The sequence below is a fragment of the Astatotilapia calliptera genome, chromosome 18 (genome assembly GCF_964374335.1).
Source record: "Astatotilapia calliptera chromosome 18, fAstCal68.1, whole genome shotgun sequence".
Lineage (NCBI taxonomy): Eukaryota > Metazoa > Chordata > Actinopteri > Cichliformes > Cichlidae > Astatotilapia > Astatotilapia calliptera.
This window is the reverse complement of record NC_137439.1, coordinates 30478301-30493156: the sequence shown is the minus strand read 5'-3', so window position 1 is coordinate 30493156 and position 14856 is coordinate 30478301. Positions and strand designations below refer to the sequence as shown.

Genomic DNA, 14856 nt, shown 5'->3' with positions numbered 1-14856 from the left:
GACTAAATATGGAAAAAGACTATTATTTTGAAGCGTCATCTCGTTTCCTGCTATGGTCACGTGGTTTTTCAAGATGGCCGCGCCCACAGCGCTGTAGCAGCTGATTGTGTCCATGCGAGCGGGGTTTAAATGACAGTTGAGGAGCAGCAGGTTACAACTGACATCCCCGCAGAGAGACAGAGGAGTTTCTGAAAGGCTGTCCCATCCTCAGCACCGCCAACATGAGCAAGCAAGAAAATCTAATCCTGTGAGTACTTCCTTCTTTGTTTCTCGAAACAAACTGCCGCTTGTTACATTGTTACATTTAAGGTTAGCATTTTGGCTGTTTAGCCGTCTAAAAAGTGACCTTATGAAACCCCCCGTTGTCATTGTTATGAAACATTTCTTCCTATTATGGGTCAGTTATAGAAACACAGGCCTCATTCCTTAAAGCTACGTAATCCAATGCCAGAGCGAAGTCGCTTCCTCTTACAAAAAAACAAAAAAAAAACTCATTCAGAAATCCAGCAGTCTAATAATCTCTTCTTCATATTTAGAGATGAACTTATTTTGCAACATGAATTAGTGCTTTAAGCAAATTCTGTGGATCGTCTGATAAATTCGGCAGAGCTAATAATGTAAAAGTCTTATTAATCTTTTGGTTTGTTCTATTTAACTAGCTTCAACTCCGAGAAAGCCAGGCGTCATTACAAAACGTATGACGCCTTTTGTATGGCCTGCTTTAACAACGTGCTAACCTTATTTACAATCAGTATTGTATGGATGTAATAATGGTGCTAAAGATACAGAGGGCTGTTAAAAAATAAAAAGAAAGTTTATCCAGGTCATTTTACTTTAAGTCAGTTTACTAAAAGTGAGTGATAGTGTCAGCTGAACACAAAAAAAACTCCTACGGTTCTGTCACTCTAATGGGAATAGTTTTTTTATTCTGACATTTTTACATATAGTGTGGAAGCTGAAGCATCTAAATGATCCCATACAGAATCCATGACAAACTCTGATAGTGTGTTTTTATAACCCACACGTTTAATTCTTAACAGCAGACTTGCATCTTTTAAAGTTAAGTGTAGCAAGCTAAACATAATTGGCTATCTGTGAAATGTTTTTGTGGTCCGTCTAACAGTTTCATGTCAGAGTCTGAATTAGATTAAGGTTGTGATACATTACTGATCCATCCTAAGCACTCCTGTATTTAACTGTCATTTCTTCTGCTGGGAGAAGATAAGAGAGCAGAGGACGGTTATCTCCCAGAATCACTCTTTTGGTGAATGCCCTTCAGCTGGATGCCCAGAGTGATTGCAGGGGAAAGGGAAGGGTGGGCCTTTATTTTTAGATAACTCAAGTTTGCGGCTGTATTGTAAAGAGGTTATGACACTATCAGCTAAGCTCCATTCCCTCAACTATGTAATATAAATTGAAATTGCCAGTGTGCTTTGGCCATGCCACAAATATCTTAAAATTCTGTCTAAATTTGTATTATTTTTATTTTTCGATTTTTCGATTCTAACATGAAGTGCTTTCTACCCAGCCCCAAAGACTTTCCTCAGCTAAAGAACGACACATTCCTGAGAGCGGCACGAGGAGAGGAAATCGAACATGTCCCAGTCTGGTGTATGAGACAGGCTGGCAGATATCTACCAGGTACAGGCTTCAGATCAGTTCTTTCGTCTCTTGTTTCTGACATGAATAGTAGCACTGTACTATCAAATGTGCTACACTGATTACCCTTAATATTCGTGATCATGTTTTCAGGTTTCATATTGTAGTATTTCACTTTCTGCATGACCATAAGCATGAGATTCACATCCCTGATAACCACTAACTCCCTGTTATTGAGTCTTAATGCTGATCTGTAGTGTTTTTTTTTTTTTTTTTTTTTTTTTACTCTAATCTGCAGAGTTCCGTGAGTCCAGAGCAGGGAAGGACTTTTTTGAGACATGTCAGTCACCAGAGGCTTGCTGTGAGCTCACTCTGCAGGTACAGACCTGGATTCACAGGGGGGAGAAAAAAAAATCTAATTTCACAGTGTTAACATCAAGTCAGCAACACCATTATGTGGTGTGAGATGATGGAGTGGTTGTTACACCACCCACAGGGTACCAACAAGAATAACTTATCCCAATTTTTTTTTCTCTCTCCCCCCCCCTCCAGCCTCTGAGACGTTTTCCCTTTGATGCTGCCATAATCTTCTCTGATATCCTAGTTGTCCCACAGGTAAGTCTGTTCAGACCAGGCTCAATTGCTAGCATGTATAAAATGTTTACAGCTAGTCTTTTGCTATATTTTTGCCAGATGTACAGTAAAAGAGGTTTTCTGTAATCAGAAAAATATACATTTTGTGAGTAGAAAGTGTGTTTAGGGTTTTGACGTTTATTAATATTTAAATAACCTCTGACATACAGTACAACCAGTGTCTGCTATGTCTTCAGGAATGAGAAGAATTTTCATGTGTGGTAACAAATGGCTATGTATTGATGTAATACATGTATGTGATGTCCACATGTTTTAATTGTTAATTTAACAAATTACCATTAGTCAAGTATTAAGTATTAATTTTTCAGTTTGGTTCAAAACCCCCAACAATCAGATTACCCCCCTATGACCAGCACTTGGCGACAGTGGGAAAGAAAAACTCCCTTTTTAACAGAACAAAACTTCCAGCAGAACCAGGCTCAGACTGGTTGGGGGTGAGGGGAGGGTGACTGTACAAAAGACATTCTGTGGAAGAAATAGAGAAACTGTGTTCCTCCACAGTGGATGCAGTGTCTCAAAATGTTTTTGACAAAATAACTCTTTTGATGACACTATTAATTAATTAAATAACAAGATATATTTTTCATCTATTCAGGTGTCCTGAATCTGTTTTCCACTCATTCTCTGTACAGCTGTGACCCTCCCTGATCCTTCCTTTATACTCAAAGCCTTCTTCCTGTTAGCTGGGAGTTCTTCCTCCCCACGCTTGCTATTATTTTTTTTCTTAGAACATCAGTTGATAGTTGGGTTACCCTCTTTAATATGTCTTACAATATAAAGAGCCTTTGGATGGCTTATGTTGTGAACAGAGATGGGCAGTAACGCGTTACTGTAATCTGATTACTTTTTTCAAGTAACGAGTAAAGTAAGGGATTACTATTGCAAAAACGGTAATTGGATTACCGTTACTTTCCCGTAGGAACGCTGCGTTACTGCGTTACTAAAACCGTGATTTTTTTTTTTTTTTTTTTTTTTTTTTTTGCAAGAATGTCTCATGACAGTGACGTAAGACGTGTGACAACAGCTGTCTGCAGATCAACAATGGATCATATATCGAGTGCGGGAGAGAGTATGAGCATCAGAGGCGGAGCCAGACATTTGAAACACCCGGGGCTTAGCCCTAAAGGGTAGTAAGCATGTGGGATTTTTTTTTTTTTTTTTTTTTTTTTTTTGGGGGGGGGTTAGAAATGACTGAAAGATTAATTGGCTCTGTTTTGAGTTTTGTTCAAAAAAGAATGACTTCATATAGGGAAATATATATATCACATGTGCAGGACACCTTAAACTAGTTTTTTTATTAAGCAGCAAGGCAGAACAAAGTCGGGGCTGTATCAAGACACGAGGACTAAACCCCGATTCAACCAGACCCAGAACTGATCCGGAATTAAAACAGGACTGCAACAGTTCAAAATCAGGACTACCGAGGACTTAACCAAGACAGAACCAGAATCAGAACTAGATGATAGTAGCACTAAAAATCATCATAGACCTGCACTACTTGATCATGTCGCGATATTATCGCAAATGCGATATATCGTTCAGCCCTACTTCAGATCAAAACACAAACACTTTTTTAATTGTAACATCAAATCAGACTAAATGTTTATTTTTTTAGATTGATAAATATAAAAAACATATTTGTTAACTTTAAGAGTAAAGAGAGAAACTGTCTGTATTTCTTAATTGCAAATGGCACCAAATTGTATTCAAACTGAGCCACACTTATGGAGCTCCATAGTTCTTTTCCTGGTGTTTTGGTTGACATCTCTTGATTTTCCCATGTCACAGAAACAGGCTCTGTGTTTTGCCTTTATATGCATCCACAGCTGTGCCACCAATTTACTCACATGGACTCTACGAACCTATCAGAAGCTTCTTCAGCTCAGAATGGAATCGTCTGGAGTTTCTTATTAATTAACAAACTTAGTGTACATGTACTCCTAAATTTGATCAAAGTGATAAAAATAGACAGCTCTGTCTCTCTTTATTCTGACATTTAACTAATTCAAAAGATATTTCAATATTTATCTAAAACAAAAGTTTACTCTAAATTGATGTTGTACAGTAAAAATGTTTTATGTTTTCTCCCTAAAGTGTATGTAAATATCTGGTTACAAATGTGAATATCCTGCTGTGTACTGAAATCCCTCTTGTTTTGCATAGAAATATACTGAACAACATACAAAGCATAATATATAAAATAACATTTACCTGAGTTTTTTCTTTGAAAGAAGCCTCTAATGTCCATTCTTATATTTCAGTACATAACTGAAACCGATTTAGTCGGGGAGGGTAAGAACTGAAAATATGAAATAAACACACGTAAGATAAGACTCTATAAAAAAAAAATAGCATTTGTTCGGCTTTTCATTTCGCCATTTGTTGATTCACTTGAAGAGCGAGTAACGTAATATTGGTCAAGTGATCAGTTTGATATCAATCTTTCGTGATTCACCGTCATATTTACATTATTTGTACCAGGGGCGGAGCGGGGGGGTGGCTTACGGGGCTTAAGCCCGGGTTGTTTTGTCAGAAGCCCGGGGTATTTTGGAGTGTAATTTTTTCATAGTTAGATGCCTGGCTGATAACTGTATAAAACAAAAAGTACACACAATATTCGAAGCACATAGTGCACACTGTGGGAATTTACGACTGTGCGTGAATCCCCCCCTGATATTGGTATGATCCAAGCTCAGGCACTAAGCGACTGAGCGAGGGGGCGGGGCAGCTGCTGCCCGTGAGTGCGCTGTTGGAGAGACGGAGCTAGCCATACTAAGGAGAGCTTAAGTTTGACCAGATACCAAAGCAAACCATTCATACCGTACAAATAATGTAAATATGACGGTGCATCACGAAAGATTGATATGAAACTGATCACTTGACCAATATTACGTTACTCGCTCTTCAAGTGAATCAACAAATGGCAAAATGAAAAGCCGAACAAATGCTATTTTTTTTAGAGTCTTAGCTTACGTGTGTTTATTTCATATTTTCAGTTCTTACCCTCCCCGACTAAATCGGTTTCAGTTATGTACTGAAACATAAGAATGGACATTAGAGGGTTCTTTCAAAGAAAAAACTCAGGTAAATGTTATTTTATATATTATGCTTTGTATGTTGTTCAGTATATTTCTATGCAAAACAAGAGGGATTTCAGTACACAGCAGGATATTCACATTTGTAACCAGATATTTACATACACTTTAGGGAGAAAACATAAAACATTTTTACTGTACAACATCAATTTAGAGTAAACTTTTGTTTTAGATAAATATTGAAATATCTTTTGAATTAGTTAAATTTCAGAATAAAGAGAGACAGAGCTATTTTTATCACTTTCATCAAATTTAGGAGTACATGTACACTAAGTTTATTGTTAATTAATAAGAAACTCCAGACGATTCCATTCTGAGCTGAAGAAGCTTCTGATAGGTTCGTAGAGTCCATGTGAGTAAACTGGTGGCACAGCTGTGGATGCATATAAGGCAAAACACAGAGCCTGTTTCTTTGACATGGGAAAATCAAGAGATATCAACCAAAACACCAGGAAAAGAACTGTGGAGCTCCATAAGTGTGGCTCAAGTTTGAATACAATTTGGTGCCATTTGCAATTAAGAAATACAGACAGTTTCTCTCTTTACTCTTAAAGTTAACAAATATGTTTTTATATTTATCAATCTAAAGAAATAAACATTTAGTCTGATTTGATGTTACAATTAAAAAAGTGTTTTTATCTGAAGAGTAAATATCTGGTTTCAACTGTATATTTGATGATTGTCAGCACAAAGAGGGAGAGAGAGGAGAACGAGGACAGAACAGATGAACAAGAGCAGGGGCCCGTTCTTCGTACGTCGCTTACTACATCCAAGATCAAATGACACATCCAAGACCAAATCATCGCGCTAACCGTGAGCTCGCTAATCCGGTTCTCCGAACACACCTGCTGTTGACGATCAGTACAGCTGGATGAAGTAATGTGAGATCACTGGGTGTCGTAAAAGGGGCTACGCATCGATAGTAGAAACATTGATCGGCAACCCTCTGATTGGTCGGCGAAAATGTCGAAGGAGCGCGCTCGGTATTTTTCGGCAGCAGAGCAAGAACTCTTGATTGAGGGATTTCAGGAGTTTCAGAATTTAATCAGAACGCAAGGGAACACTGCAAAGGCTGCAAAAGCAAGGAGAGAGGGCTGGCAGAAAGTTGCTGACAAATTAAACTCGTAAGTAATTTAATAATAACAATAATAATGGAGTGGATTGATATAGCGCTTTTCAAGGCACCCAAAGCGCTTTACAATGCCACTATTCAATCACTCTCACATTCACACACTGGTGGAGGCAGCTACAGTTGTAGCCACAGCTGCCCTGGGGCAGACTGACAGAAGCCAGGCTGCCATATCGCGCCATCGGCCCCTCTGGCCAACACCAGTAGGCGGTAGGGTAAATTTACTGTATTACACTATATTATCCAATATTATATTACATTATATTATGTTATATTATATCCCCTTACACATTAGAGCCACAACAGGACCCACTAGAACATGGGAACAAGTAAAAGTGGAATATAAGAATATGCTACAGAATGGTAATATTTATCACTTATATTGCTTTTCGTCTCTAGGAAAGAGACCCTGAAATAATCTGTTTGTTTGTTCATAACAGCAACCAAGAAAAGGGCAGAGCAAAAAAAAAGACAGGTGGTGGTCCTGCACCCCCTCGTCAACAAGTTGGTTAAGTAAATAATACCCTCACGGGAATATCGATATCTCTCAATGAGCACACTGTCGCGCTGAGCTAAAGGATCCTGTCTATCCCGCAATATACGCTGAATTCTGAAAACTCTCCTTATCAATCTTGCACCTTCCGCAATGGGTTGCTCGCGTATACGGACAGGACATGGCTGCGACAGGCTTCCCAAATCCACCTTCGCTTTTATAGCCGTGGTCTCTCATCTTGATTACACGACGTAATTTACAATTACTACTCTGAAATATGAATTACATCTGAAATAATCAAATACATGAAATAGAATGTTAATAGTACATTTCCCTTTTTTAGGAAATGACCTGTATGTATCTGTGTGACATCAATAAAAGGATCAAGTGCTGCATTATCTTTAGTTACATTGATAATATTTATTTATGGTGAAACAGTGGTGGAATATCGCTGTTGCTTTCGTATAAATGAAGCGGACATACCTGCGTGGCCGCGATCTAATCCTGTTTACATAAAGTGAACCTGCTCCCGAGCAGGTTTACGCTTACGGCTCTGTTGCTATGGCAGCAAGTCCCGGATGAGCTTCGGGGAACCGAACGATCCAAGATCACGCAAAATCGTCAACAATCTCATCCAGCTAACTTACTTAGCGAGGTACGAAGAACAGGCCCCAGGGTGAGACACACATGTTAGTCAAATGGTTGTTTACCAAAAGTATCACCGTATCACAGGTCCTCATGTATCTCGTACCTAGTGTTTCTTTTTAGGTTTGTTATTTTTCAAATTCTGTATTTATTAAGTTATGCAGGCTTGTTTGCACAACAAGGCTAAATAATTATATAAACTTTTCTCAATCTAAATAGTGGACTTTGGTAGAATTAAAAAAATAAGTGTAGTGCAGGTCTATGATGATTTTTAGTGCTATCATCTAGTTCTGATTGTGGTTCTGTCTTGGTTAAGTCCTCAGTAGTCCTGATTTTGAACTGTTGTAGTCCTGTTTTAATTCTGGATCAGTTCTGGGTCTGGTTGAATTGGGGTTTAGTCCTCATGTCTTGATACAGCCCCGACTTTGTTCTGCCTTGCTGCTTAATTAAAAAACTAGTTTAAGGTGTCCTGCACATGTGATATATATTTTTCCCTATATGAAGTCATTCTTTTTTGAACAGAGCCTATTAATCTTTCAGTCATTTCTTACCCCCCCCCCCCCCCCAAAAAAAAAAAAAAAAAAATCCCACATGCATACTACTCTTTGGGCTAAGCCCCGGGTGTTTCAAATGTCTGGCTCCGCCTCTGATTTGTACGGTATGAATGGTTTGCTTTGGTATCTGGTCAAACTTAAGCTCTCCTTAGTATGGCTGGCTCCGTTTCTCCGACAGCGCACTCACAGGCGGCAGCTGCCCCGCCCCTTCGCTCAGTCGCTTAGTGCCTGAGCTCGGATCATACCAATATCAGGGGGGATTCACGCACAGTCGTAAATTCCCACAGTGTGCACTATGTGCTTCGAATATTGTCTGTACTTTTTGTTTTATACAGTTGTCAGCCAGGCATCTAACTATGAAAAAATTACACTCCAAAATACCCCGGGCTTCTGACAAAACAACCCGGGCTTAAGCCCAGTAAGCCACCCCCACGCTCCGCCCCTGATGAGCATGCAGCATTTAAAGCTTGGAAGTACTGACCTTACTTTGAGTTTGATTCCATAAAAAGTGACAAAAACATTAGCATCCGTTGTGCGTGGGAAGAAAACTTGTTTTTACTCCGAAAAAAAAACCCTAAACAAGCTCCGAGTGCGCAACGACGTAATGGGAAATTCACAGAGAAACTCGCTGATTCTTCCACTGACTGCTGCGCCACACCTGCACTAGAGCACACCTCCGCCTACCCTACTCCTGCTTTACAGGTGAAAATAGAGCAACAGGACTGCTAGTCTTTGATTTTATTTACTTTCTGCTGTGTTTTTACTTGCATCTATTTGAAAGACTGAGTGTAAACACACAAAATATTTTATTTTATGTGCTGGAATGTGCAGAAAATAGGTTTAAATGTTAAACTAATGTCTTCAAGTCAGAGAATGGTGCATATAATTTAATTTTTGCTTGATGCATAAAGTTAAAAGATTAAAACTGATAAAACAAGTTAAAAAAAGAGACTTTTCCATTTGATTACATTTTGTATGATGGATTATGCAGAAAAAGTAGAATTGGGTTGACAGATCTATTGCTTTATCACCTATTCAGGTTGTAAATCGTGTTTTTAAAAGTAACTAAGTAATTAATTACTTTTGAAAATAAGTAATCAGTAAAGTAACGGGATTACTCTTTTGGGGAAGTAATCAGTAATTAGTTACTGATTACTTTTTTTCAAGTAACTTGACCAACGCTGGTTGTGAACACATCATAAATAAAATGAGGCCTGTGATGGACTGGACACTGCATGACTGAAAGCAGATATATTAACTTGTTTGGTTTGTCTTTGTTTCTTCTTCCTCCCTCCAGGCCATGGGTATGGATGTCCAGATGGTTGCAGGTAAAGGTCCAACATTTCCAGAGCCTCTGAAGGAGCCAGAGGACCTGCAGCGGCTGCAGGTCAAAGTGGACACTGCCAAAGAACTGGGCTACGTCTTCAGAGCCATCACACTGACCCGACACAAAATTGAGGGCAAAGTGCCACTAATAGGATTCAGCGGGGCTCCGGTTAGGCGCGCACATGTTTAAACATTTATAGAAAATAATGCTTCCATATTCTAACAGCTCTCTGTTCATCCACAGTGGACGCTCATGTCCTACATGATAGAAGGTGGAGGCTCCAACACTCACTCTAAGGCAAAGCGCTGGCTGTATCAGCACCCCGAAGCCAGCCACATGCTGCTGAAGATGCTGACAGATGTGATCGTGGAGTATCTGCTAGGACAAGTGGCAGCTGGAGCTCAGGTCAGACTTCCTTGCTTTCTGTGTCTAAACAGACTTCCTCCATTATGATGTCACTATATATAAATCTTTTTATCTTTAGCTTATTTTAGTTTCCCTTGAAAAAAAGAAAAGATGTAATAAATAAATAAAAAAAATTCACAGGACAGAGTCAGTGTAAGTCATATATGTTTGAGTCAAGGACATAAATAAATGCTGACAATCTCTACGTCAGTGCAAAATACAGCTGAGGCAGCACAAATTATTCCAGTAAGTTTACCCAATCCTGCAATTTTCAGTATTTGTACAGAACATAAACAATGGTGTGGGTGTGTGGTCCTCTCTCCCCATGCTCCCTTATTTCCTCTTTCCCGTCACCTAGCCGATCGATCGTAGCAGATGGCTGCCTCTCCCCGGTGCCTTCGTTCTGCAAGAGGTTTCTTCCCGTTAAAAGGGAGTTCTTCCTCTCCACTGTCAACAAGTATTGGTCATAGCAGATCATATGATGGTTAATATTGCACAATCTTTGTCTTAAAATACCTTGACGGGATTTTTTTTTTCTTGAGAACCGGTGCTGCATGAATAAAACCGGACTGAACTGACGTAACAGCACCATCTTTTAACTGTCTCATTAATCAGTATGTGTCAGCGTAATGCAGACTTGAACAAATGTGTCCAATCTGAGACAGCGACAGAGCTCCGGGTCTGTGTGCTTGCTTGAACGAAGTGCTTTTTTTTTTTTTTTTTTTTCTTACAAAAGAAGAGAAAGTACTGAAGAAGTGTGACAAGTCTATGAATGTAGCAACAAAGTCAGTTAACTGGCAACAGTGACGTAAATTGAAGTGTTGTCATCACTGCTGTGAGTGGGAGGGATGTCAGTCAGACACGCTGAGACAGAAAATGTTTCCAAGTTAAAAAAGAAAAGTGGTCAGCACGGTCGCCTTTCAGGTTTCAGGTATTTTAATTCATATATTCTACATAATACAGCAGAAAAATACTCAAGTTGAAGGGATTTGAAGTTGTAAGTGAAATGTTAACACAAAGACAGCCCTTTTAAAGTGTTATATTTCCTTTTTTCTTTGTTTTTTATTTTATTTTTTTTAACCCCACTGCTGGGCGCCGCACCTGTGAAATCCCAGTGTTTATAACAGTGACGTCTTGGGTCACTCTCAAAGTGTCACTGTCACCATTCACACAATTCTTGTGTGTTTTTCAGGCACTGCAGGTGTTTGAGTCCCACGCCGGCATTCTGGGACCTGCGGAGTTTAAAGAGTTCTCGCTGCCTTACCTCCGAGACATCGCTCGCCGCGTCAAAGATAAACTGAAGGAGGCAGGACAGGATGTCCCCATGGTGAGAGGGACACCTAACAGATTCACACACAGACATTTGTCCCTCAGTGTATAATCAGAAACACATTTCCTCCATCCACACATGCGTAAAACACGTGGACTTCTACACTTACACATCAGCATGAATGCACTGCAAAGAGAGTCACCTGACATGCATATCAGATGCTAAGCTTCAAACAACTAGTAGTAAAAAAATGATGTTCATTGTTTTGTTTGTTGGGTCATTAGTAGCTGCTATATTTGTGTCAGCACTCGGCTCTATTCTTATTAGCACTGTGTTGCCTCCCTGGAGGGATCATTAAGGATTCATGCAGTGTAAGGAGAACCACTGTTCTGTTGGATCTACCTGCAGGTGGCAGCATTTCACCAACAATGGTTCCTGAAGAAGTTGATTTGAAAATCTGTTGGTGTGTGTGTGTGTGTGTGTGTGTGTGTGTATATTTAGATTGTATTTGCAAAGGATGCTCACTACGCCTTAGAGGAACTGTCTCAGTCTAATTATGAAGTGGTTGGCCTGGACTGGACCATTGACCCACTATCCGCACGGTAACACAAAACGCACACTGGTTTGTCTTTGCATGCAGCACCAGACTCTGTGTTTTAATTGTAAGATTTAAACCAGCCAAACATTTTTGAACGTGAGCCTGAATAGAGAAGTAGCATACAGTGAAAAGCCCACACAGAATCTACAAATACTTGAAGCAAATGTAGGCGGTCATAGCAGTGATGTTGGGCGTGATGTTGGCCATTGCTGACCTCTCTCTTGTTGCTGGGCTGATCTATTCATCAAATGCTTAAACCGCTGGTTGAAGGATTAACTCGTGTGTCCTCTGATGTGTATGTTTGTGAATTCAGGGAACGCACAGGAGGGAAGGTCAGCCTGCAAGGAAACATGGACCCCTGTGCTCTGTATGCTCCAAAGGTAACTTCCAATTTCACTGTGCTTTAAACTGACACATAGAAATCTGAAACTCATACTTAGGTAATTCTCATAAAAGTGACTTTCATAGGTTTTCATATTTAAGAAAACTTCATTTTGACCTTTGATTTTTGCCATTTGCTGTTAATGACTTTAACCTGCTAATCTGGAAAGATTTTGTCTTTGAAGTTTTCCATCTTTTGTGTTTTTTAAATGATACAACTTTAGTCTGACCCCAGACTGACATCCCCAGGTTGTTGGCTGTGGTGCTATCCACGTCAGCTGCTGTGGTCACAGAAACATCAGACTGCTTTGGCAATTGGATTATTGTCATCCCTGCAAACATCTGATTTTTCTGCTCAGTGTGGTGCACAAGATGACACCAAACAGCACAATGAAGACTTTTCTAATAATCAGTCACCATCTGTGGTGGTGATTAAAGAAAATAATCAGCTTGAAATATCCCTGTTAATTTAGCAGATCATCGTTGAATGTGTGATTTAAGAGCTTTTAATCACTATTTATATATATATATATATATATATATATATATATATATAAGTATGAGCTGTTTCATTGAAGTCTATGGGTAACAACACAAACCTGTAATCTGCGGTGATAATCATAGGAACAAATTTTAATTGACTTATTTATACTTTGTTAAATAAGCACAAACTCCAAATGTATCAACATTATAGCTGCTAATTTTTTAATGTTTGTTTGAACAAACTGAAAAAAAGCCAAATTAATTGCAACCCTGAAAAGTCCAGACTCCTGCACCCTGTATCGTTACACCTGCCAAACATTTAAATGGTTATCTTCTGTTTTTTTCCCCTCTAAACTGTAAATAAGGAGGCTCAAACTTTGTATTGTTGGCCACATAGAGCCCACTTTGAGCTTGAGTGGGTCAGACCAGCCAAAGTCCCATTTCTGTCATTGTAGAGACGTTTGACTACACATTGACTCTGTCAGATATCCTAATATTAAAAAAAGAACAAGTCTATAAACACAGATGTTCTCTAAATGAACTTATAGGATATGATCGCTGGAAGAAAAGCTCTCCAGTCTCCTGGCAAAGCGATGACCTGAAACGTCTTTCTCTTGATTGTGGTGGCCACAGACAATCTGCTGAGATTAGCTTGCACTCCTTGTCCTGATTCCCTCATTATCATTCAGTGAGCATGTTCCCTCACATTTGCGCTAATTTCATCTAAAATGACACTGCACCACCTCTCTCACACACTCTGCCTCTCACACGGCTTCACCCTTCAGCTCACCTGTGCACTGTGATCTGGCGTATGTGTCACGTCGTGTCGCTGATGGCGAGCACAAACAGTTTTGCCTTCATTGTAGGAGATGATGTCTGCATTTAACTTCGGCCACCTGCTGTTGCCGTTGAGCGTCCTAGTTAAAATCAGTTTTACTGCGTGAGAATGCGTTTTGCCGAAAGAGCGTTATGTTGGATCGTTTCTTTGTGACGGTGACTGACGTGAACCTGCTCTCTTTCTCTTCAGGAGCGCATTTCAGACATCGTGAAGAAGATGTTGGAGGGTTTCGGCACAAGGGGCTACATCGCCAACCTCGGCCACGGCGTTTACCCTGACATGACGCCGGAGAACATAGGTGCCTTCGTCGAAGCTGTGCACCAGCACTCCAAACAGATGATCAAACAGATATGAAGATAAATGTCTTGTATGAAGAACCAAACCTGGCCTTATGATGGTGATGCAAGAAAAATGTATAATGAGGCATTATTTTATTAAAAGCTCTAAACAGTAGTAGATGTGTCCATTTGAATATAAACAGGAAATCCTAAAACAAATTACTTATTTTTCAACACATGAAACACAGAGAATGCTTTTCCTGTTATTTTCAGAAGGAGGCTGATTTTCAACAAAGGAGGAGAAAAAATAACGTGAGGATATTAATTTAAGATGGAAAACATCCAGATCAGCATGTACTGTACATTCTCATCTGCCACAGCTCTCCACAACAAACATTTTCATTTTTTTTTGTTATTATTTTGAAGACCAGATTTTCTCTTCAGCAGTAATGTTTTTTTGAGCAGGACTGGATTATGTGTTTGGACTGAAAAGGACTGAATGAGATTGTGTTTGTATTAATATTAGATCTAAAAGGTCTAAAGAGCTTTGACTAGTGGTGTGTACTATGAAGCGTTTTGATGTTTTTATTCTCTAAATCCAATCACAATCCTGTAAAATATCCCTGTGGCACTTTCAAAAAAAGGAGACACATTTCTGCATCTGTAAACATCTTTAGTCCAAGCAGAGCTCTTCATCAGTACAAGGAGTTTCATTCTCAAAGGCTGCCAAAGTTAAAAAAAAACAACAAAAACATAAAAGATCCAAACTGCTGTAAAAACAAAAACGGGTGATTTGGCAGAGAGTTTCATCAAGGGACACTCTGCTGCAGTTATAAAATCAATTTTTAAAGGAAAAATGTCAGCACCCGGCAGTTGATCATTCCTCCATCTAACATCTTAACTGTGAACAAATCTCCTGCTGGATCTCAGCAGGAAGAGTTTTATTTTTACTCCTGCTGATAGAAGATCTTTTAACAAATGCGTGCTGTACACGAAGACGCTGCTTTGCTCTGATTTTCACCCTAAATCTGAATTTTGTGTAGAAAATCTGGTTTATTAGGAGAAGCAGTCTCTTTTTCCTCCCATTCATCATTAGATAAAGATTTA

The 14856-nt window shown here is 39.4% G+C and overlaps 1 protein-coding gene across 1 annotated transcript; it reads left to right on the top strand.

Annotated features, from left to right (window-relative positions):
• The first annotated feature begins 41 nt into the window (after window positions 1-41).
• Window positions 42-13924, top strand: urod (uroporphyrinogen decarboxylase). The gene is made up of 10 exons (XM_026150557.2): window positions 42-247; window positions 1529-1641; window positions 1898-1977; window positions 2152-2214; window positions 9467-9664; window positions 9740-9901; window positions 11094-11228; window positions 11673-11773; window positions 12083-12149; window positions 13661-13924. Exons 1-10 carry the CDS (start codon window positions 222-224, stop codon window positions 13823-13825), a joined length of 1110 nt encoding a protein of 369 aa, XP_026006342.1. The 5' UTR covers window positions 42-221; the 3' UTR covers window positions 13826-13924.
• The last annotated feature ends 932 nt before the right edge of the window (window positions 13925-14856 follow it).

Bases quoted from the DNA above. Each gene is read 5' to 3' on its own strand.
- urod (XM_026150557.2), top strand. From the start codon at position 222: ATGAGCAAGCAAGAAAATCTAATCCT. The intron at 1,978-2,151 runs GTACAGACCTGG...CCCCCCCTCCAG, and splicing joins GCTGTGAGCTCACTCTGCAG to CCTCTGAGACGTTTTCCCTT. The intron at 2,215-9,466 runs GTAAGTCTGTTC...TCCTCCCTCCAG, and splicing joins ATATCCTAGTTGTCCCACAG to GCCATGGGTATGGATGTCCA.